The sequence below is a fragment of the Oncorhynchus mykiss genome, chromosome 25, assembly GCF_057628025.1.
Source record: "Oncorhynchus mykiss isolate SJ-2025 chromosome 25, ASM5762802v1, whole genome shotgun sequence".
Classification (NCBI taxonomy): Eukaryota; Metazoa; Chordata; class Actinopteri; order Salmoniformes; family Salmonidae; genus Oncorhynchus; species Oncorhynchus mykiss.
Genome location: NC_143046.1, coordinates 68,049,014 through 68,074,145, shown reverse-complemented (window position 1 = coordinate 68,074,145; position 25,132 = coordinate 68,049,014). Strand labels below are relative to the sequence as shown.

General features: G+C 43.7%; 2 protein-coding genes across 5 annotated transcripts in view; one reads left to right on the top strand and one right to left on the bottom strand.

The window, feature by feature from the left end:
- The window catches only part of zfyve28 (zinc finger, FYVE domain containing 28), a 53,022-nt gene extending 39,100 nt beyond the window's left edge, over positions 1–13,922 (bottom strand). For all 4 annotated transcript variants that reach the window (XM_021584939.3, XM_021584941.3, XM_021584942.3 and 1 more), the window contains exon 1: positions 13,170–13,922. In XM_021584939.3, the coding sequence (XP_021440614.1) occupies positions 13,170–13,205 (36 nt within the window). In that variant the 5' untranslated portion in view covers positions 13,206–13,922. The remainder of the gene's footprint in view (positions 1–13,169) is intronic.
- Positions 13,923–14,315: 393 nt separating this feature from the next.
- Positions 14,316–24,944, top strand: cfap99 (cilia and flagella associated protein 99). The gene is made up of 16 exons (XM_021584935.3): positions 14,316–14,673; positions 14,887–15,012; positions 18,746–18,890; positions 19,065–19,159; positions 19,873–19,985; positions 20,135–20,312; positions 22,168–22,248; positions 22,338–22,406; positions 22,528–22,614; positions 22,715–22,803; positions 22,991–23,195; positions 23,349–23,490; positions 23,682–23,833; positions 23,957–24,162; positions 24,256–24,445; positions 24,602–24,944. The coding sequence occupies exons 2-16, from the start codon at positions 14,899–14,901 to the stop codon at positions 24,722–24,724; spliced, it is 1,989 nt and encodes a 662-aa protein (XP_021440610.3). The 5' UTR covers positions 14,316–14,673; positions 14,887–14,898; the 3' UTR covers positions 24,725–24,944.
- The last annotated feature ends 188 nt before the right edge of the window (positions 24,945–25,132 follow it).

Sequence of the window (25,132 nt, the reverse complement as noted above, 5' to 3'; positions counted from 1 at the left end):
CTCCCTTGAAGGAGAGCGCTCCTTGTCCCAGAATCGCGGGTGTGTCACAGCCTTAACAATCCGTTCATGAAGAGCTCCCTTAGCGAATGGATCGTTAAGGTGGTGACACACCCGTGATTTATGTTATAGTTTAAAGATACTCACCTTGTGTTCCTTGTTCTTGTAAAGAATAAGATTTGTGTTTTCCTTAGGATATCATCCTTGATTGTGTTGGAGTGTTTGAGAAGAAAATAAATACCTCAATAGAGAACTTTGTTCAATTAAGAAAACCTGCTCCTGACTCGTTTATACCACCTTTCCGCTTTAGAGCAACCTCAAAGTACTTGGTCCATTCACAATGGTGAGATTGTAGACTCCGAAATTGATAGTGAAGTTTGTTTAGGCGATTTTACAGCTAACTAGCTGATATTGTCTTTGGTGTTATTGTGTGTAGCTACGTTTGCTAGCTAGCTACCTAGCTAGCCAGCCAGCCTGCCCATAATGGGAACATTGCATTGTGGATTTTGTAGTTGACTTGAACTGCAACAGATTTCCACAATTATTTTCCATATTGCTACCAACCTTATTATAATACCAAAATGAAACATTTGTTCACAAAAAATATTGTTCACATATTAGTGTCATTTAGCACGGTAAATTAAAGGAATGAGTGGTTTTGGGGGGAGTTTTCCTTTAAGCTGCAATCCATTACATTTCTATCTCAAAATGCACTATATATTATCTTGTTACTGGGTGAATGGATGGGGGAGGGATGTGTTTTTTAAATAAATGCGGGTACTAATGTGCTTGGCTAGTGGGTAGAGTGGCAACTGGCAAGCGAGGAATGAAAAGCAACCCAGCTCTGTTCCCATCTGCTCGGGCTATACAGGCAGATGGAGGCGAGCTGAGCGTGCCCGACTGGCTCATCGCTGGTTTTGGGCCTGTCACACTGACAGATGAGGTGGTGTGTGGCTGAAGGTCAATGAATGCCTGATAGAATAACACTAGGAAAGGGGAGACAAATGTGCAGGTTTAGCCTGCTGACATCTCTCTTCCTCTTTCTTATGAATGAGGAGGTGAGAGGCCATGTTGGCTCAGTGGAAACCTTCCACTGCCATTTGACTGCTAAATAGTTAACCAAATAGCTACCCAGACTATGTGCATTGAACCTTTTAGCTCTAACTTCTTGACTCATCATATACTCTGTTATTGTATATTATCTATCCTGTTGTCTAGTCATTTCATCCCTACTTATATGTACTCAATTACCTCGTACCCCTGCACATCGACTCGGCACTGGTACCCTGTGTTTATAGTTACTATTTGTGGATTTATTCCTCGTGTTATATTCCTTTAGACCTCGTCTTTTTTTTCTCTGCATGTTTGAGAAGGGCCCGTAAGCAAGCATTTCACCCATTGCATTATGAAGCACGTAACAAATCAACTTTGATTTGACCTTAGCCATGGTCTTGTCTTTGTCCCCGTCTGCTGCCATGTGCAGTCAACCACGACTCCATGAACACTGACCCCATCGTCTACCTTCCGCTCACTTTATTCTTACTTTGCGTATTTCAATTTTGGTATTGAGGATAAAACAGCCATCTATTATTAGTATTTTAGTTCATGATTCAATGCATTTGCCCCATAATTGGATAATAGTAGAGCACTTGAACCTGTACTTGTACAGCATGCAAGCATCTGCCAAATAATGTAAAACAGAACAGGCACAGTTTCTAAACAACCTTTTACAGAAAGAGACGATTCAGAACAAACCAGCAAGACCAGTTTAACAGAGCAAGAAGGAATGACAGCCATCTCATCTTACAACATTGTAGATGTGGGTAAATCATCTAATCCTACGTTTGCCCTATAGCCAACGCCTTTCCTCCAACAGTCCAAGGGTACAGTGTTCTAGGGGGGACAGCAGTGGGTCTTATTTTCAGGTACTTTGCACTTTCATACCAGAGTTCTTTAAAGCACTGAAAGGCGATTGTTTTGCAGGAGAGAGAAATAAAAATGACTCCCTATGTGACTTATCTAGGAAGTAGCGCAACTCTGAAAATATCAATAGCCTTAGCTTTTCTATCTCCAGGAGAACCTAGTTAAAAAATAAACAACTTAAAGTTGATTTGTAAATGACAAAGCTATGTGGTGTTGAACAACACTGTCAGAGGGGAATGCTACAGACTTAGTGGCAGGTAAAAGTAATATCACAACATTCTTTCCCTCTGCATACTCAGAAAAGGCAATGCAGAGTACTCCTCCTGGCAAAAGTACTGAGAAGCAATTGTGTTAGCTGTCAATGACTATGTTTATGTTATTCTGGTTGCAAAAATACTTTCCCTAACATCTTGACAAAATCACTGAATTGGAGCACAATCAAGAGGGAGTTAGCCTAACAGTGTTCTCTGAGCTGCAGGAGCATAATAGGACATTAAGAAATGTCCCCATCTATTTATGGGGAGATAGTTGCCGAAGGATCAAATTCAAATTTACTCTGTAGGAAAGACGGGAACAACCTCGCAACATAACCCATGCGGCAAGGACTGTTCTCTTTCAGTCGACTCAGTTTGACATCTCACTATGGGACACGCCCTCTTTTGCGGGTCATTAGTTGAAGCCTTACTCAATCACGCCTAACGGGCCCATCAGAGATTTGTGGGTGTGTCTATATAATACCCTGCACTGCTCTGGTTTCCTCATTCTTTGCCTCTTCACAGGTCTATTTTGTCACTATCTGGTTAGTAGCCAGTTAAGAGGCTTTCTTCAGAAAACTCGCTCTCAACTTAACTGTTCCTTTCAGTGTGGATTACCACCCCACCACGGAGCTTTGTGTGGCTCATTTTCTATTTCAGGAATTCTGTTAACTTCAGCTTCACTTCAACAAGTGAAGTTACCTCAGCAGAGCTTTTTGTCGTCAGCTAGCTACGTACACCTGTTGCCTGGCCTACATACAATTGCCGTTGTTAGCTAGCTAGCTCCAATGCTTTAGCACCCCGCTAATAGCAGGTTACCACACATTTTAGCTACTTCTACCGGGGTCTCTAGCTCTCCGTCGGTTCCCACTGTTCGGCGTTAGCTAGCTGAACTTGAGTCTCTTGGCTAGTTATTGGGCTAACCGCAACACTGATGTTTTAGCTAGCAACCTCTGGGCTAAACACTCTTTCAGTTTGTTTGGCAAGCACGAGCAGTGCGGTTTCTTCAGTGTGTTACCTCACCATTGAAGCACCATCTCTTTTACATTCCCCTGTGAAAGATAACCCTGCCGTTCCTTCTACCTCAAGTTACTTGGTTTACAGACCGAGTTGGGACTTGGTATCTCACGTGATGGCTCGGCTAGCTGGCTATCATCACTCTGGTGAAGATGGCCAGCTAATTAGCTAGCATTACTTTTGGCTCTACTTTCATTACACTGAAAGTATAAAGACTGCATTTATTTCCCAACACCCTGGTAAATAAAGCTTTCGGTTTCTGCTTACCTGGCTTAAGCTCACGTTACCCTGTGTCTCTCCCAACTTTGCGTCGTAGTAGCAGTGCATGGAGTGGCTAGCTAGCCTCCCGGCAATTCCATTTGCTTTTGTCCATCTGGTCGAAACGAGATGTCGACAGGCTTACTGTCCAAGTTGTCAGAGGGAGAAAAAGCAGCACAAGCCTAGCAAATCTTGCTCTGGCAATTGCAGGCATCACATGTCCAGGACTGATTACCATCCGCTCTGTACTACTTGCCTCGGCGTTGAAGCCGCTATGCAGGCTCTTGTCGACCCCGCTAGTTGCGTGCATTGCGCTGAGCTTGGCTCCGATGTCCTTAGAGCGAAGTACATGGGAAAGTATTGGCCAGGACTCGTCCTTGCTCGAGGATGACTCCATTGACCACGAAGTACCAGAGGAGGGAGAAGCTATTCAGGCATCCCCTTCGTCTGCGCTTCAGGCTGATTCGGAGAACCCCCAACTTTCAAAGGGGGCAGACCTTAATTCCAACAAATCCGGAATTGAGGACTAGGGCAGTGGCAGTCACAAAATTTCGTCAGTTGGTGATTGTCAAGCAAATAACTTGGTCTCACGGTAATTGACTGTTAATTAAAATAAACACATTTAGCATCTCCTGGCTTCCACAAATAGCCTACAAGCTACTGATGCTGACCGTTGGAACATCTACATTTTAAAAAGTCTAAGAAACCCGTGTAATATAGCCTACACCTTCACAACAAATCCATTATTTGTTTTAGACAGGTCTAAAGAAGCATGATATTAAGAAAATGTACTCTATTTCAGAAGAAAATAATAGGATTATTTGAGTTGTCCTTATGTTAGGTCCTGATCAGGCTATGCCAAATGGCTGTGGGCTACACTAGTTCATTTAGCAGACAAGATTAGCTTATAATTCCGTGGCATTATTTTATATTATTTGATAGTATGAAGAATACAATTGAACAATGCTGAATAAAATATAAATATTTTCTCAATGATTTGAGGGAGTGTGCACATGCAGCTATTCTGTGTTGAGCGGTTAACAAAGAAATAGGTACTCCTATATGCTTAATTTAGAGTTGTTAATGTAACTTGAGTTCTAAAAACGCTAGGCTATATGTTTGGATTTGTAATACATTGTAAGGCTGCATGATGAGACTAATGATGATTTGAAAAAAGTAGCTTGAAAGGCTTGAGCTCCGCTTTGTTTTTTTGCGCAGCCTGTACATCAGTCACACATTCACAACTTGACAAGCACTTGATAATGCCTATAATTTCACTCCCTCATCCCCTTTGTGGCTGTAATGCACCCTAAAAAAAGACATGCCTTTTGCGGCCCAGGGTGCTGCGTTGTGCCCTTCTCCCTGAGTCTGCTGCGCAATCCGAAGCATCTCTCACTCACACGGCACGCCGTCACGGGTCTTTCTCACAGGCTACAAGTTAAGACAGACACAATGGGGATGCAACTGTGCTCATCCTTCTGAGGTGTATATTGAAGATATTGGATGAACTGTCCACATTTACTTTTCGTCTGCCAACAAGATGAGTAGGCCTAACGAACAGCAAAAGCACTAGCCTATGTCAATCTACTATCCCCCATAGTACAAAAGTCGACCTATTATATTCTGTGCGAGAAATAAACATTCCAAACAGTCTGGGACAGTTGTGGGATGCGATAGATCCCAAATGAACACAACCAACCACTAGCATCAGAAAAACTTTTTTACAAAATGTGGCTGACGCAACAGATAAGAAAGTTTAGCTTAAAATGTTGATAAACTATTAAGACTATTTCTTCACATTATAAGTGCAGCGATGCGCACATGATAGTAGGCTATAAGCATGAATGTTCCATTAGCGGAAAACACCATTATCAAAAGTGACTACAAATGAGATTAGACATGTATTGCTTTTACTATAAACGTGCATTTTTATTTTTTATCTTCCCCAAATGTGAAACTCACGAGCTGCTTATTATTATATTAGAGCCAGTTAGGCTCTACACCCCTTGTAAAGCGGATAAATGTGCTTCATTTTAAGAAGTTATTTTTCCACTTTAGTTGTGAAACAAACCTTATTAAAACATACAGGCCTATGGCCTAGGCTACATGAGGTGATTTGAACATGTTGCAAAAAAAGGCATTGTTTCTGATGCTGGGCATCATTCACAAGTGATAGTCTGATGGGTGACAAGATTAGCCTATTCCTGATTTGATTTTGTCTTACAAATACTAAATAATATATGTGACATTTGTTATGATTTAGAAATGGACCATTATCATGCATCTATATCTAAACAGGGGCAGCGGGAAAGAATACATGTCATCTATGAACTTAAATAGCGAATGGAGGACACTGGTTTATTTTCATGCCATCCAGGTAGGCTATACTTCGGTTGTAAATATAAGCAATGTGCTTAATATTAGGAAAGCAGATGAATAAATATAGTAGGCCTACCCTATAGAAAGCTCATGGGACCCTCCTCTTTTTATAGCGGCCATCAGTATGCAATTTCTCCCGCAACTGCATAACCTACAGAAATGTTGTGCAACATGAGCTCATGAAGTGTTTGATTAGATTTTCGAATACATTTGCATCAGAGTGAATAGAGGGACAATAGAGTGCTGAGTACCAGGCAGTTAAGCAAGTTTGGTAGGCTACTAATAACCAGCAGCAGCATTAGAGCTTGGAGAATCCTAATTACCGTGACTAAACGGTCATGTGGAATTTGACTGCCTTCATTTTTATTTATTTTTATTTTTTATTTCACCTTTATTTAACCAGGTAGGCTAGTTGAGAACAAGTTCTCATTTGCAACTGCGACCTGGCCAAGATAAAGCGTAGCAATTCGACACATACAACAACACAGACTTACACATAGAATAAACAAAACATACAGTCAATAATACAGTAGAACAAAAGAAAACAAAAAGTATATATATATACAGTGAGTACAAATGAGGTAAGTTAAGGAAATAAATAGGCCATGGTGGTGAAGTAATTACAATATAGCAATTAAACACTGGAATGGTAGATCGGCAGAAGATGAATGTGCAGGTTGAGATACTGGGGTGCAAAGGAGCAAAATAAATACCAGTATGGGGATGAGGTAGGTAGATAGATGGGCTGTTTACAGATGGGCTATGTACAGGTGCAGTGATCTGTGAGCTGCTCTGACAGCTGGTGCTTAAAGCTAGTGAGGGGATGTGAGTCTCCAGCTTCAGAGATTTTTGCAATTCGTTCCAGTCATGGGCAGCAGAGAACTGGAAGGAAAGACGACCAAAGGAGGAATTGGCTTTGGGGGTGACCAGTGAGATATACCTGCTGGAGCGCGTGCTACGCGTGCCTACTCATGACTCGTGACCGCTGGTGTGCCGGTATTACGGTCAACGCAACAGCCCTAGTGAGGACAATGTCTCTTGTCGCATCAGGCAGCGCTCTCTCTGATAAGGAAATGGATTATGCCCCTGAAGTATCCCACGCCTCCCCCACCTTCCAAGAAGATGAGGATGGATGGAATTTCAGAATAATTCTACATCTGTCCGACAGAGTGTACCAGCCTTCCCAGACTGTCTGGCATTGTTGGAGTCTTCCTGGGCAGAGCCACTCAAGTCACCTTCTCCTGTGACTCGCTACCCCCACTTGGATATGCACAGCATGGAGTCGTCGTGATTGGCTCAGCCTGTCTGAGCACCTCCACCCGAAGGCTTTGAGCTCCTCTTCCTCTACCCCTCCTCTTGCTCGCTCAACCTAATGAAACGCTTCACCGTGTCCGTGTAGGAGAGGATCTACCGATTTGCATCTCAGGTGGAGCACTCTTTGAACGCAGCTGCCCTCCTCTCCATCTACATGGTGGTGCAGGCTAAGGACCTGAGCGACTCCCTGGAGAAGAATGGTGGTGCTAAGTCGCCTTGCCAACCATACGACTCGAACCCTCAAGTGTACCGCTGAGGCTTCTGGGAGGGTCATGGCGCATGCAACCGTTGGCCAGAGAGCCCTCTGGCTGAACAACACAAGGGTGTCAGAGGGAGATGGGAAAGATCCTGAATGGACAGATCGGTCCCACCAGACTGTTTGGTCCAGCCATATTGAAGATACAGGCCAGGTTCGAGTCAAAGATAAAGGAGACTGAGGCGCTGGGCTCCCTGTTACCATGGAAACAAGACCCAAAGCCCCAGAAGTCCATGTTCGCCCAGGACGTTCCCATGAGGCCTCCCTCCCAGAAGTGGAGGATCCCTAAGAAGACTTAGCAGCCTTCTCCGGTAGCTCAGACCAGTGTTACTAGCCCTCAGGCACTTCCGTCCATTCCTACAGGGCCAACATGTCCTGGTCAGGTTGGACAATACGTCTACGGTGGCATATATCAACCGCCAAGGAGGAACACACTTCCGTCAATTTCACTCTCTGACGAGAGAGAGATCTTGCTATAGAGCAGGGAACAGCTGTTATCTCTCACTGCAAACCATGTGCCAGGCAGACTAAACTCAGGTGTGGATTTACTGTCGCGAGGGAACCACCTACCAGGGGAGTGGCGACTTCGTCCTGAGTCACCGAGGAGGTGTGGGGGCATTACTGCAGGGCTGCCGTCGATTTCTATGCATCGCTGGACAACGAGCACTGACGCTTGTTCTTCGCGATGAAAGATCACAATGCTCCTCTAGGTGAAGACACACTGGCCTACAACTGGCCAGACATGCTTCTGTACGCCTTCCCTCCAGGTGGGCCAGATCCCCCCTAGTCTGGACAGAGTGAGAACGAATGGTCTATCCCTCATCCTGATAGCCCTGTATTGGCCCGGGAAGCCATGGCTGGCAGAGATTGTACCACTCCTGTACGCGCAACCATGGCGCCTGCCACAGTGCAGAGATCTGCTATCCCAAGCACAGGGCAAAATATTTCCTCCTCATCCCGAGCTGATGGATTTCTGGGCCTGGCCCGTGAGAGATCCAACTTGGACTCGGTGGGCTTGCCTTCGAACGTGGTTGCCACAATTTAGAGTGCCAGAGCCCCTTCTACAAGAGGTCTTTACAACCTGAAGTGGTGGGCATTCGAGAGGTGTTTTGAGAGATGCGAGTTGGTCTCTGACGCGAGTTGGTCTCTTTTCAGGGTTCCATCCCTGCCGTTCTCGCCTTCCTATGGGAATTGCTCGACAGGGCAAGGCCTTTTACTTGGCGGCGATCTCAGCCTGCCATTTCCTACTAGGTGAAACGACAATCGAGGCTCACCACCTGGTTTGTCGTTTTATGAAGGGAATGCGCCATCTTCCAGCCACTTGCCCCATCATGGGACTTGGGCCTGGTTCTGGATGCACTTACAGGCGATCACTTTGAATGTCTGGTGAGGACCTGCCTTACAACAGGCCTACAAGCCCTCAGTCCAGTCTCTCTCAGCCTATTGCGGACAGTCTGAGCACTGATGGAGGAATTGTGCGTTCCTGGTGTAACTTAGGCAGTTGTTGTTGCCATCCTGTACCTGTCCCGCAGGTGTGATGTTCAGATGTACCGATCCTGTGCAGGTGTTGTTACAAGTGTGTCTGCCAATGCGAGGATGATCAGCTGTCCATCCTGTCCCCCTGTAGCGCTGTCTTAGGCGTCTCACAGTACGGACATTGAAATGTATTTCCCTGGCCACAATCTGCAGTCCTCATGCCTCATTTGCAGCATGCCTAAGGCACGTTCATGCAGATGATCAGGGACCCTGGGCATCTTTCTTTTGGTGTTTTTCAGAGTCAGTAGAAAGGCCTCTTTAGTGTCCTAAGATTTCATAACTGTGACCTTAATTGCCTACCGTCTGTAGGCTGTTAGTGTCTTAACCTTTCTGGTACAAGTGGGACGCTAGCGTCCCACCTCGACAACAGCCAGTGAAATTGCAGCCACCATTTTAAAGATAAACGTCTTGTAAATCCAACCACAGTGTCCGATTTCAAAAAGGCTTTACTGTGAAAGCACACCATGCGATTATGTTAGGTCAGCACTTAGTCACAGAAAACCATACAGGCATTTTTCCAGCCAAAGAGAGGAGTCACAAAAAGCAGAAAATGATCAAATTAATTATCAGATGGCACTCATAGGACTTCATGTTACACAATACATGTATGTTTTGTTCGATCAAGTTCATATTTATATCCAAAAATCTCAGTTTACATTGGCGCGTTATGGTCAGAAATGCATTGTCCCAAACAAACCACATCAAATTACAGAATTACAGAGCCACATCAAATTACAGAAATACTCATCAAAACATTGATAAACGATACAAGTGTTAAACACACGAATAAAGAAACTTCTCCTTAATGCAACTGCTGTGTCAGATTTCAAAATGGCTTTACGGAGAAAGCACACTTTGCGATTATGTTGCGTGTTTTGTCCAGTAATCCGAATGCTTAAGGCGCGTGCACTAAGTCTAGACTAAAAGTTTTTAAAAAGTACAATAAAAGTTAGTAGAAACATGCCAAACGATGTTTAAAATCAATCCTCCGGTTGTTTTTGTCATAAATAATCAATAATATTTCAACCGGACAAAAGCTTAGTCAATAGGAAAGGAGAAACAAGAAAGGCGCGTTCCCGATCAGGCAAATGGCTGATGAATGGAAATTTCCACTGGCCACTGATTGAAAGAGAAACAGTGCCTAAAGACTGGCCACAGGTAGAGGAAGCCATAGAAACCGTGAACTGGGTCCTAAGTCTTTGTATGGTGGATAGGCTTTCAAAATGATTTCTATTTACCTTTATTTAACTAGGCAAGTCAGTTAAAGAACAAATTCTTATTTTCAATGACAGCCTAGGAACTGTTAACTGCCTGTTCAGGGGCAGAATGACAGATTTGTACCTTGTCAGCGCAGGGATTTGAACTTGCAACCTTCCGGTTACTAGTCCAACGTTCTAGCCACTAGGCTACCCTGCCGCCCCAAATAATAGTACTTCCTGGTTGGATTTTCCTCAGATTTTCGCATGCCATATCAGTTCTGTTATACTCACAGACATTATTTTAACAGTTTTGGAAACTTTAGAATGTTTTCTATCCAAATCTATAGATCTAATTATATGCATATCCTATATTCTGGGCCTGAGTAGCAAGCAGTTTAATTTGGGCACGCTTTTCATCCAAAATTCCAAATGCTGTCCCCTACCCTAGTGAAGTTAACAACTGTTCCACTGGTGCATGTTCATCAATTGTTCATGGTTCATTGAACAAGCATGGGAAACAGTGTTAAAACCCTTTACAATGAAGATCTGTGAAGTTATTTGGATTTTTATGAATTATCTTTAAAAGACAGGGTCCTGATTCTTTTTTTTGCTGAGTTTACATGGACAGGACCAGGCCATTCCAGAGTTGTGACCAACTGTTTGTTTGCTTGTTTTATCAATCTTGCTCGGGGTAGGGCTTTGTCCAAACAACGCCTCTCCCATTGGGTAGTGGAGGCTATCGCCAAGGCGTACAGTTGTCGGGGATTGAGTATGATGGATCAGGTACATTACCATGTACCACAACAGATTGGAAAATCGGGGCGTTTTGCAAGTGTCTCATAGTGAGATGTCGAACCGAGTCGACTGAATGATAACTTTGGGTTACGATATGTAACCCTGGTTCTCTGAGACATCTCACCAGATTGTCCCTCTTGCTTGTAAGAGGTAGTTCTTAGAATTATATATATTTTTTTATAAATTTAACCTTTATTTAACTAGGCAAGTCAGTTAAGAACACATTCTTATTTTCAATGACGGCCTAGGAACAATGGGTTAACTGGCTTGTTCAGGGGCAGAACGACAGATTTTTACCTTGTCAGCTCGGGGATTCAATCTTACAACCTTCCAGATACTAGTCCAACACTCTAACCACTAGGCTACCTGTCACCCCAGAAGAGCTGAACTATCTGTTCAGATCCCAGTCCTACCTACAGATTCTGTCATAGTTGTTTGTAAATTTAATTTAAATTTCTAACTATTACCACATAGATGGCTGCCGGTGCTACCCACCGTCGAATGTCAACTTATTCCCATTCAAGTTAACATTCTCTGATGTGTGGACCTCCAACCATCTTTGTGGTACCGTTTGAAAGTTGAAATGTCAAATTTTATTCCCCTTTTATTACATTTATTAGCCAAAACATGGCACCCACCCTGTATTCAAGAGCATGTTGTGTCTCAACTGATGGTGGGCACAACACAAAAACCTAAGATCTAAAATACGGTCTGAGCTACAACATATGAGAATTTACAAGCTTTTAGAATTGACGTTTAAGGTAAAATTATAATTTTAATAAAAATCATTCTCAACCATTTATCTTTTCCAGTGATGAAGACATGGATGGTATGGTGTAATCAGGTTGTAATACACAAGTAATTGCTATATACAGCCTGAAACTAAAGCCTAAAAAAATTGTGTAAATGTTCCTTACAATCCAGAATGTTGAATAAAATTACATTTAAACTTACTCTACCTGTAGTGTTTGTCCTTTTGAGACAAAATAGCCACAGGAAAGTATTGTTTACCAGCCTTTTTAGAGAGCTGGTAGGTTTGGCACCAAAGTAAAGTCAGTGCTCTCGTCAACAACTATTGAACCAATCATGCCATGATAATGAACATAGTATATTCTGAATCAGAGGATGGAGTAAAATCACCACCTTTTTTGTGTGAATTGAATAATTGTTTTTATTCAAATTAAATATTTTAAAAATTACAATAAAATAAAGAAATGTCTGGATTGTTCTGCATCCTCAGCTGATTCAGATGATACAATTTCCACTGGCATGGCATGCTTAGTTCAATAGCTATTGATGAAAGAACTGAATACCCAATATAAAACTACATTTACCTAGGTGGCAAGCCAAACCTTATACTTACAGGCTCTCTAAAAAGTCAAGTAAACAATACTTTCCTGTGGATATTCTGTCTCAAATGTCGACCCACTGAAGGACCAACCACACAGACACCCGATATAAACTTACTCTATGTAACTTTATTCAACATTATGGCTTGTGAGGAAACTTTCCAAGTTTTTGCAGTGCTTTGTTTCAAAATTGTGCATTACTGCCTAATTAATCAGACTAGGTATGGCGGGGTATGCAAAATAGGTCAACTTTGAACATCTTTATCTCTTGAATGTTTTGGCATTCAGGTCCAAAATGTCACTTTCTAAGTATGGAATGTTTCGTTCAACTCAAAGGGGGTGCTGTCAAAAAGTGATTGAATGCAAATAGATTTACCCTATACCAAGAATTGGTTTCTAGCCTGATTTATTTATTTTGTCAAATGCATTCACTCAGTCGGCTGAATTGCTACTGTATCAGATATATCTTTTTTTTTTTAACTACAACAACTAAATAAATTCTGAGTCCGAGTCATATGACCGTTTGTTATAACTAGTTAGTTAACAAAAGCTGTAGGGTACAGTTCGAGATTGCAATGAAAGTTATGTATTTCTGTATTGAGCAATCTCGGCAATGCAGTTGATGACAATTTGCTTCGAGAAGCAGCCATTCGTAATGCACAGCTTCAGTTATCGAAATGCCAGACTAAAAAAAACAACTTTATAGACGATAAGATAACACTAGCAGAGACAGCACTAGCATGTAGGCTAGCTAGCTACATACAGCTAGCCAAAGACAAGATGCATCAATATCATTATTGTACTGTGGGAAAATAGCAAGCTATTTTCTACAATATATATGCTAATAACATCGATTACTGGCAATAGCAGGATAATACAATCACAAACTTACCTTAGGCTTGTAGAGCCACTTCCGAAACCGATTCATCGTTACCTCGCCACCTTACCCCTCCTTTGTCACCAACCGTTAACGTTATTCTACCTGTGCGAGACAGACTACTGAGACTAGCAAGCTAGCTAAGTGGGAAATGTTGAATCCAATATGATATCCGAAATTGTAATTTAAAGAGTTCAAGTGTCTAACAAATTTCCTGAACATTTACGTTGTGTATCTATGTCTACGAAATCTACGGTTGGCTAGTGCCTCACTGCCACTTTTCAAGTCCAACGGGAAAAAGCAATCATCCACGGATGGCTTCCATAGCTGTTCTCTCCCTCTGCTTGATGACAGTCACGTTGACAACATCGCCACCCACCTTCCCAGGGAAATGCTATGTTCAAGACAACTGGGAACTTGGAAATGTCCGACTCCAAAACTCATTGTAGAAAGATGTCTATGGAGGGGGATCAGTGCCTGTTCGAAAATGCAATGGTTACATAATAAATCGGATTGTAAAAATTATAAATGCGTTGTTATTATATATCAGTGTGCACGAGTAATGCCACAATTAAATTGCTAAATTAAAATGAAACTAGAAAATGGTTAATTGAAAATGGTAAACAGAAAAAGACAAACGGTAAACAGAAAATCGTAAATGTAATTAAGCTTTTTCTTTTCTTTTCAATTTACATTTACATTTTCAAAGTGTATGCAAATTGCTTCTTGGAAGCCTGAACCAGGAGAGTAACGCCACACCCCCATGTAGTAAGTAGTACGTCCTAGCCATGTCGGGCTCTCTGTGCATAGATTTTAGACTTGACATTGTAATTACCATTTTCTGTTAACCATTTACATTTAGAATTTCCCTTTCCAATTAGCTATGATCGATTCATTTTAACATAGCAATTTTATTGTGGCATGAATAATGGGCACTGATATGAAAATATAAATGCATTATTATTTTCACATTCCTATTTTAGCATTGTAGTTTCGAACGGGCACTGATAAGACCACATAGCTTCCAAGTAACTCGGACGTCTATCAGAATCAACCAATAGGAATCCCTAACAAAAAAACAAAGTAACTTTTTACTCGGAGGGGACGACTTTCCGAGTTGTCTTGATGTCATGAACGCGGCATTTTGGCTTGCACTACGTCACTATGGTGTACGTCATAATCATTGTTGATTCTGTCAAGCGAAAATAGATATTTTTTCTAAAATCTTGGTACATTATTTTCATTAAGTAGTTGGAACACATCACACAAATGAACCTTTAATTGATGTCATAATGGTGTTTGTCACAATGTGTAAATAATAATGTTGTTGACCGCTGTTTTGTGTTACTTGGCAACGACCAAACATCGGAACTGTTTTGAAGCTACAAAAACACCTTGAGAAAAAAAAATGGGTTTCACATTGCTAAAGACCTTCGATTTATGAAGCAACTATTCGGCAACATTTCAGTCCTGCAAGGAATGCGTTGAGTTCTTTCAATATAGCTTTGCGACATCCATGGTAAGGGTCCAAGCATGGACACATTTTGCGTGTCAGAAAATGCCTCCAGCATCACTGATACGTTTATTAATAACCAGTAGATTATCATCTATGTGTCTGTCGTCTGTCATTGTGGTCAGGTAGCTACCTCAATCCAGCCACCCACCACATTCATTCATTGAGACGATTTTAATTTCCCCAATGTCATTCTGTCCCTACTCTGCTTATGCTCAGGTGTAGCAGAAGATGGCACAAGGCTATGCAACACTTATCAAGGAAGCCACTCTGCTCCTGGACAAGTTCAATGCAGACAAACAGTGTGTGGAGGAATTTACAGAGGATGCTTCAAAGGCCATCGAGGTAACTGTACCTAAATGGAGTAGTGTGTATGTATGGATGTGATGGATTAATTAATTTCATGCCCTATTATAAGGCATAAAGTTATCATGTTAAGGTAAGAGCCAGATGCAGACAACGTCAAGTTAACAGTTTAATAAGCCAACAGGGACAGGCAAAAGACAGGTCAAGGACAATAATCCAGATAGCTGGGGCAAAGGTACTGGACTGCAGGCAGAAAAGGTTAAACAGGAACAATCATGAGACAGGAACAGGGGGAAAACCGCTGGTAGGCTTTACGAAACAAAACGAACTGGCAACAGACAGAACACAGGTATAAATACACAGGGGTTGATGGGGAAGATGGGCGACACCTGGAGGGGGGTGGAGACAATACCAAAGACAGGTGAAACAGATCAGGGTGTGACAGTAACCCCCCTCTCCTACCTGGGGGCATACGTGGTTGACCGGGATGTCGGTGTTGGAAATCTGCGATGAGGCCTGGGTCCAGTATGTCCCTGACGGGGACCCAGCACCTCTCCTCCGGGCCATAACTCTCCCAGTCAACCAGGTACTGAAAATCCCTGCCCTGAGGTCAAACCTACTGGAGACGCCTCACTGTGTATGCCAGTTGGACGCTGATGAGACAGCCACTGCGAGAAGCTCCCGATTCCCCACATAGTAGTTCCTCTCCGTGCCATTGAGGCAGTGGGAGAAGAAGGCGCAGAGATGCAGCTTAAGGTCCAGGGCAGAACGTTGGGACAGGACAGCCCCCACTCCAACATCCGAAGCATTCACCTCCACCACAAACTGTCGGGAAGGGTCAGGATGAACCAAGATAGGAGCACTGGTGAAGTGATGTTTGAGGTCCCGGAACGCCCGTTCAGCAGCAGAGGACCACGTGAACGGAACCTTGGTCGAGGTGAGTGCAGACACGGGGGGAAGCCAAGGTGCTGTAACTCCGGCTAAAGGGGCGATAAAAGTTGACAAACCCCAGGAAACGTTACAGCTGCACCCTAGACGTAGGCTGAGGCCAATCCACCACCGCTGTCACCTTCCTGGGATCCATCTGGACACTCCCAGCAGAGATGATGTAACCCAGAAAGGGGATGGTGGAGCGATGGAACTCACAATTCTTGGCCTTTACAAACAGTTGATTCTCCAGAAGGTGTTGAAGAACCTGCCGGACATGGAGCACGTGTTCTTGGGGGGAGCGGGAGAAGACGAGAGGGTAATGAATGTATGTAGACGAAGACGAACCGGTTCAACATGTCACGGAGAACATCATTTACCAGAGCCTGGAACACAGCAGGGGCATTGGTGGGGCCAAAAGGCATGACCAGATACTCGTAGTGGCAGCTGGCCATGTTGAAGGTGGTCTTCCACTCGTCTCACTCTCGTATCCGCACCAGGTGGTAGGCGTTCCATAGATCCAGCTTGGAAACATAGTGCCCCCCTGGAGCGGCTCGAAGGCCAAGGAAATTAGTGGTAACGGGTAACGGTTCTTAACAATAATGTCATTGAGTCCCCGGTAAGTCAAGGCACAGGGTCTTGTTCTTTTTCTCCACGAAGAAGAACGCTGCGCTGGCGGGAGGGGTACCGATAAATCCTGCAGCTAGGGAGTCCCCAATGTAGGTCTCCATAGCCTTGGTCTCCGCTCCCGACAGACATCTCTAGCACCACGCCGCCCCTGGGACAAGGTCTATCCCGCAGTCATATGGTCGGTGCGGCGGAAGCGAAGTGGCCCGGGCCTTGCTGAACACCTCCCTGTTCAGCAAGGTACTCCGCAGGGATTGCGGAGAGGTCCGGGGTAACTTCCGTGCCCCCAGGAAGACGTTCTGGGGCAGGTTGCGCTGACTTCAGGCAATGGAAGTAGCAGAACGGACTCCAGCCCATGATGGCACCCGTAGACAAGTTGATGAGGGGATGTGGCTGGAGCATCCCAAAACCACGGGAATCTGAGGAGACTTGATGAGCAGAAATTGAATCGTCTCGCTGTGATTCCCTGACACCCGTAGGTTGATGGGAGTGTTATGAGTGACCCGGCCTATAGAGTGGCCATCTAGCGCTCTATCATCCATGGGAATTGAGAGGGGCTGAGGACCTGGAGAGATTTAGACTGGTTTCCCAACAGCAGAATGGCATAAAAAGGGGTGCGAGCAAGGGAAGCGGAAAAGTTCTCCATATGGCCCACCAGAGTACTCGCTCCTACCGGTGAGCCTGGTCTTTTTAAAGGACACAAAAGAGTCCCGCAATACAGACAACTCTTTGTGTTGATCCTGTATTACCATTCCGCTGGCGACAGCCCAGCCCTGCCTAGTTGACTCGGCCATCTTCGGCATCTCTCGGGGGAGGTCAGGAAGCGTAGGGATCTCTCGGCGACGGGACCGTCGGAGACTTCCGGGATGACGAGGAGGCCAGGTGGAATCCCTGGATGTGCGAGCGAAGTCGAATTTCCTCTCCCTCCGTTGTTCATTGATGCGGATGGTCAACGCGATGAGGGAATCAAGATCCGTAGGTAACTCCTGAGCAGCAAGCTCGTCCTTGATCTCCTCTGAGATGCCGTGCAGGAACATATCGAAGAGCGCTTCCTGGTTCCAAGCACTCTCCGCTGCCAACGTGCGGAAATCCACTGCATAGTCTGCCACACTGCGGGAGCTCTGCCGAAGCTGGATGAGCTTCCTCGAGCTTCTCTCTCAAAGAACAGGGCATCAAAAACCGTCACCTCTCCTACGAACCCCTTCGAACTAACGGCTGTTGTTCGCATACATCAGTAGCCCAGGTGAAAGCCCTCCCGGGCATCAGTGTGATGAGGTAGGCTATCTTGAAGCGATCCAAGGGGAAGGAGGAGGGCTGAAGCTTGAAGACGAGGACACACTGAGCTAGAAACGCCTGACAGGTGCTCGGCTCTCCATTGAAAATGTTCCGGTGAGAAGGCAGACTGATGGCGCTGCTAGCAGCTGTTTTACCTTAGGGGCTGTGTGGTTACCACCGTGATAGGCTGCCTCCCAGACAACCCGCGGAATTGCTCCAGAAAAATGTCCAACGCCCAGTCATGGCGTTCAGCCAACGTTTGGACCCCTCCATAAGGCCACGAAGTAATTCCTCGTGCCTCCCGATGGTGGCTCCTTGGGAGGAGATGGTGTCGCAGAGCTGGCCCGGGTCTGCTGGGTCAGTCATGGCCAGTTCGTACTATCACGTTTCAAGGTAAGACCTAGATGCAGACAACGTCAAACTAACAACAGTTTAATAATCCAACAGGGGCAGGCAAAAGACAGGTCAAGGAAAGGCAGGGGTCAATAATCCAGATAGGTGGGGCAAAGGTACTGGATGGCAGGCAGGCTCAGGGTAGGCAGAGGTCAGTAATCCAGATACGTGGGCAAAGATACAGGACAGCAGGCAGGCTCAGGGCAGGTAGAAAAGGTAAAACCCGGGAAAACTACAGGACATGAACAGAGGGAAAACTGCTGGTTGGCTTGACAAAACAAAACAAACTGGCAAGAGACAATCAGAGAACACAGGTGTAAATACACAGGGGATAATAGGGAAGATGGGCGACACCTGGAGGGGGGTAGAGACAATCACAAAGACAGGTGAAACAGATCAGGGTGTGACAAAAGCATGATTTTAAAGATAAGAAAGGAGATCATTGATCCAATTAATGGTCAGACCAGAGCCATATACTGTATATCCATACCATACTACAGCTTCGGTATTACAAACATTTCAGATAACAGTTTGTCTTTCTTACCACCAGAACCTGGATGCCTTGGATAAGAAGTTTATACTGGATATCGTTTCTGGATGCATTGAGCAAAAAAACTTATTGGATGTTGTCATCAACGTCTTTTATGCTCAGAGTGGGAAATGCTTACTGAAGGCTGATCGTAACCAGTTAGCCAGTAAGTTTATCACATAATTTCAAGCATATATTATTTTGAATAACTTCAGAATTCCAGACAATGTTGATTTTGTTGTTTTAAATTAATGAATGAATAGGGATTCAATTGTATTGCTTTCAAAAGCATGATCTGGCCACTTGTCTCTTCTATGCTTGCTATATTTGTGTTCCACAGTAATATGTTACTTCAGCATGTTCCTCATTGATGACCTTGGACTGGAGTGCTTCAGCAAGATTGTCAACTCTTTGGACATAAGAAAGATGCACAAAGTGAGAAAAGTACATTTTCTGTGATCTAATGGCACTTAGGAAGTTAGGATGGAACAACAATGCAATTTTTTCACAGTTTGGGTTAATGTTATGGCTCATGAAAGAAATCAACTTTCTCTGCCAATCTAGTCACTCGCCCTAATATAGAGGGGGTTATCTGTGTGGTAGTTTTTGGGTCATGAAGTTTGAGTGTCAAAAATGTTAGCCTATTAAAGGCCCAGTGCAGTCAAAAATGTGATTTTTATATATATTTCCACACTATAAGGTTGGAATAATATTGTGAAAATGATGATAATACCCTTTTAGTGTAAGAGCTGTTTGAAAACACCGCCAGAAATATCAGTCTGTTTTGGTGGGATAAAGTTGTGGCCTGCGTGGTGACATCACCAGGCAGTAAATGAGCTAATAGAACAATAAGAAAGAGAGTTCCAAACCTCTCTGTTATCCGATAACAGCTAGTTTTCCGTTTTCCCAACCCTACTCAGACCACTCCCCGACAAGCCTAGCAAAATTTGGGCTTGAGAAATTGCTAAGAAGCTATTTATTTTTGTTTATTTTTGACCATTTTTAATTTAAAACAATACAGTAAGGTACTTACTTAATTGTTACCCAGAAATGATTTGATATTGAGGTAAAAATGGCTACATTTGGACCTTTAATGTAATGAAACCATACTTGGACTATGAATGACAGTATACATTATGGTTTGGCAGTTCCTGAGTTTCTTCTTCAACATCACAAACCTCAGTACCTGGATCCAGGGGGAGTGGAGTCAGATCTATGATGCTGCCTATGTGGAGAGGAACTGGATTGCCCCGCTGCTAAGGTGCAGCACTGTAAAGACATTTATGTTATACCTAAATACATTGAATCACCACTTATTCTGTATTGTTTTGTTGTTGTCTTTATTATGTGCTGTTGCTGTCTTGCTCTTTGCTCTCTCTTTTTCTAATAGCTACAGTTTTCACCCACTAGGTGGCGCCCTGAGATTGATATTCTGATGGCTCAGCTTGCATCCAGAATGTCTAGAGGGAGTCAGTTTAAAAAATCCACCAAGATGAACACTGAGCCCCACGAATTTTCACTTACCAAACCCAAAGCTCGCCCCCTCCCTGCACCTGAGCCCATCCCCCTGCAGGAGAAACACCAGCTGGTCAGTTTCAAGTTTCAGTTTTACCAGAGGCTCCCACATGAAAAAATACTACAGTTTACTATAGAATACTACAGTATTTACTATAAATGTATGTATAACGTAGAATACTATACTACACACTAGTATGCCTCGATCATGTGTAGTACTTACTATAGAATGCTGTAGTATATTGTAGAACACAACAGTAAACAGTACAGCAATCGGCAAAAGCACTAAACTTTATTAAACTATTTATTTATATTTTTATTTAACCTTTATTTAACTAGGCATTTCAGTTAAGAACAAATTCTTATTTACAATCACGGCCTACCAAAAGGCAAAAGACCTCCTGCGGGGACGGGGGCTAGGATTAAAAATGAATTCAAATAAAATATAAGACAAAGCACACATCATGACAAGAGAGACAACACAACACTACATAAAGAGAGACCTAAGACAACAACATAGCATGGCAGCAACACATGACAACACAGCATGGTAGCATCACAACATGACAACAACATGGTAGCAACACAACATGGCAGCAGCACAAAAGATGGTACAAATTATTTTTGGCACAGTCAACAGCACAAAGGGCAAGAAGGTAGAGACAACAATACATCACGCAAAGCTGCCACAACTGTCAGTGAGTGTCCATGATTGAGTCTTTGAATGAAGAGATTGAGATAAAACTGTCCAGTTTGAGTGTTTGCTGCAGCTCGTTCCAGTCGCTAGCTGCAGCGAACTGAAAGGTCGAGCAACCCAGGGATGTGTGTGCTTTGGGGACCTTAAACAGAATGTGACTGGCAGAACAGGTGTGCTGTAGTAAATACTACAGTATTTAAGTTGCATATACCCTGCCCATTCCCATCCCCCATATCCCAATTTGTGCCACCCATAAGCGAGAAACCTACATGCCAAGTATAGACCTTTTTTTTTTATCTTTTTCCCAATCATTATTGAACCAGGTAGGCTAGTTGAGAACAAGTTCTCATTTACAACTGCGACCTGGCCAAGATAAAGCAAAGCAGTGCGACAGGAACAACAACACAGAGTTACTCATGGAATAAACAAGCGTACAGTCAATAACACAATAGGAAAAAAAAGTCAATATACAGTGTGTGTAAATGGCATGAGGCGGTAAGGCAATAAATAGGCCATAGTAGCAAAATAATTACAATTTAGCAGATTAACACGGGAGTGATAGATGAGCAGATGATGGTGTGTAAGTAGCGATACTGGTGATATATATTGTGTTCAATACAGAAAATATCATTTATTTTACATTTATTTAACTAGGCAAGTCAGTTAAGAACAAATTCTTATTTACAATGGCGGCCGAGGAACAGTGGGTTTACTCCCTTGTTCAGGGGCAGAACGACAGATTTTTAACATGTCAGCTCGGGGATTCGATCATAGCAACCTTTCAGTTACTGGCCCAACGCCCAACCACTAGGCTACCTGCCGCCCCAGAAGAGCTGAACTATCTGTTCAGATCCCAGTCCTACCTACAGATTCTGGAAAATGTGCTCTTTTAGTGTTTTTCCAGTAGGTTTCCTCAAGGAAAAAGACCCCACTTCTATATTAAAGATAATAAAACAAAACACCTAAAATACTACAGTACAACAGTAATGTCTGCAAAAACACTACAGTAAATACTACAGTATACTACAATTTGTAAAAAGACTACATTAATTACTATAGTGAATACTACAGTAAAGCCTGCAAAACACTACAGTGAATACTATAGTATTTCTGCTTTTTTTTTTTTTTTGGAAACAGGTCCAAAGTCAGAACCTGATTGACACAATATCATAGTAGATAGGCTATTCTATTTTTATAACCTTCATAGTGACCGCTGCTTATTGTTTCATAGGTACCAACCAGCACCTACAGAGTTCCAAAAGAGAAGCAGGTCATGGAGGAGGTCAAACAGAGGAACCGTCAGAAGGCAGAGGTATGTTGTGTCTGGTATCTTATTTTAACACCTAGTTTTCTCCTGCGCTCATACATGCAATAAACCCCGGTTTTCTTTTCCACCCACAGCAAGTTCTGTATGAGGCCAACACTCAACAGTTCAAGTGTGCAAACCCACAAAAGTCTGAGCGCACCAAGGTAGGTGAATGTTCCACGTAAGAGATTTTAAAATACATTTTCTTGCTTCAAGGTTTTTTTTCTTCTATATGGGTATCCTGTTTCCATCCAGCTTAATCATACTGTACTGTCTGATTTACAGAGTGTCATGTCCCAGATTGTACGAAGCCATGATGCCCAGCTCAAGTTTGATTCACTCCACACCTCTGGAACCCCAGCCACCCATAAGGTAGCTCTCACATGATACAGAAATCATATACCGTAACTGACAGACACACTTGTCTATGTGCGTGTGTGTATACCCATGTGTATTTGTATATTTCCACCAGCCTAACAACCTGCCCATCAGGCTCAACACCACGGCCATCCTGCGGGAGGGGGCTCTGTATAACCGTCAGGTGGAGGAGGAACTACGCAGGTACGACACAATATAATCCCTGCATCTGTGCCTCCTATATCAGTTGTGCCACTATACTTCAGGAATTAATCACTATTGCCGACTGTATAGTTGACATATTTTACATTAAAAACTAGCTGCGCTAGTGGGACACTTATGACGGTAGCTAGAGTGGAGAGGTTTAATAATGTGTGTTACGGTAACACAGGATGGAGCAACTTGTGGAGGGGGCGGGCGAGCCCTCCTCGTTCCTGCAGTGGCAGAAGGAGATGCGGGAGCGTGATCTCCAGGAAGAGCTGGCCCAGGTGGAGCGTCGCCGTCTGGAGGGTCGCATCAGCTACGAGGAGGCTGCTCTCGCCCGCACCCGCATCATGGAGCGCAACCAGAAGACTGCACTGCTAAAGAAGGAAGAGGTGTGTGTTATTAGAATGATTTATTAATGTGTTCATAGTGTTATTCAGTTTTGGAATCATTGAATCGTTGAGAAAGGGTAATTGGCTATATTAAGTGTTCCTGTCTTTGTGAGTCTCTTTGATGGAGCCTGTCCTGCTTATGATTGTTTGCAGACTGCCAAGCTGATGCAAAGATACGCAAACAAGCGGTTGCAGGAGGAGAAAGAGATGAGAGACCTGGTACAACAGGTGGCAGATGGACACAAAAACTCAAAAGCAGCTAAAGTGAAGTTGCAGGAGTTCAAACAGCGAATAGGTGACTAAACTATAGCATTACATCACCCCCTGTTCCCACATTTGTATTTATTTTATTTTACCTTTATTTAACTAGGGATGAGAAATGTACCCTTTCTCAATTACACCTGCTTTGGTGTTGTGGTGCAGCAGACAGTGCTTGGCGAATTGGGGTCTCATTTCTGTGTGCTTTTGTGTACGTTTGCATTCCAGTAAAGGAAGTGTCGGAGCAGAGTGGGGAACTCCTTCGTCAGGCCCTGGAGGAAGCACAGGCAGAGCTGAGCAGGAAGTTTGAGATTATCTGTCAGATCCGGGCCATTGAGTCTGTCCCCCTCATCAGGCACAAGTTTGTGGATGAAACAGAGGTGAGCAGGGGAATGGATCTTGCCAACATAATAGAGTATAAAGGCATTTTGCTGGGTTCTGTCAGAAGAAGGTTGACTTTTATGATGAACAATATACTGTATTCTGACCTCTCCCTGTCAAAGACAGCAGGACATGACCTGCTTGGGGAGATGTCCCTGGCTGAGCTGCGGGAGCGTCTGGCCATGCTGAGGGATGCAGAGCAGAGAGAGCATCAGGACAGGAGGGGGCGCATTCTGGAGGACAAGAAAAGCAGGGAACAGCTTTTGCTGGAGCAGCTGGACACCATCGCCCTCCACAGGACAGCCCTGGGACAGGCTGCTGCACGCAGGTCAGAGCAACTAAGACACTCGCATGCCTGGCTTGCACACAGAAGGCATGTCTGAGATGTACAGTATCCTAATGTGCATATGGTGTGAGGCAGGCAGGAGGAGAAGAGAGCAAGGCGGGAGCTGCAGCAGGGAGTAGCCGAGGACGAGAGGGTGGTGGCTTTGCAGAGAAGGCTGGAGGCGAGGCAGCAGGAGCGCCAGAGGCTGAAGCAGGGCGAGAAAACCAAAGCCAAGATTAGTGAGCAATCTGCCACTCATGCCCTCAAGAGCTGGAATCACAGGAAGGTAAGCATAAACAGAAATATAAATATTCCAAGCTGTGTTTGGATTTGCTAGAAGATGTTCAATAACCAGCTTATCACTCTCTCATCCCAATCATGTCTGTGTGTGTGCGTGTGTGTGTGTGCGTGTGTGCGTGTGTGTGTGTGTGTGTGTGAGCAGCAAAAAATGGAGGAACAACACTGGGCAGATTTGGAGCAAAGATTGGAGCGTCAGGTCCAGCAGGAAGCTCCTAACACTCTCTCCCAGAAGAAAAATACTCAAGGTCTAGACATCAGCCTCTGAATGTCATTCTCCTAGCATAAAATATTGCATGTTTGCTCCAAGTCTTTGAGAAGCCCTAATTTCATATAACAAGTACATCATGCATGTTGTATTTACTTTTGTTAAGGCTACTATTGCTACTCTTATCAAGAGGATGTCAGCATGTAAAGTTGAAAAACAAAAAATATGTTGTTGTGCTCTTATGCCACTGTACAATTTAAAGTGAACCCAAATCTTTGAACTGTGTGTTTTATTTCCTTACGTTTGATTTGATTTAGTTACATTGGAATGTAACTTGTATGTTCAAGAATACCCATGCATGGGTGAAAATGGGCGCATTCGAAATAGCAGCGAGTAGAGAGAGACTGACTGATCGACAAATCACTCTGAATGTTATTTGAAGATCAGTCAGTCAGTCACAAATTACCC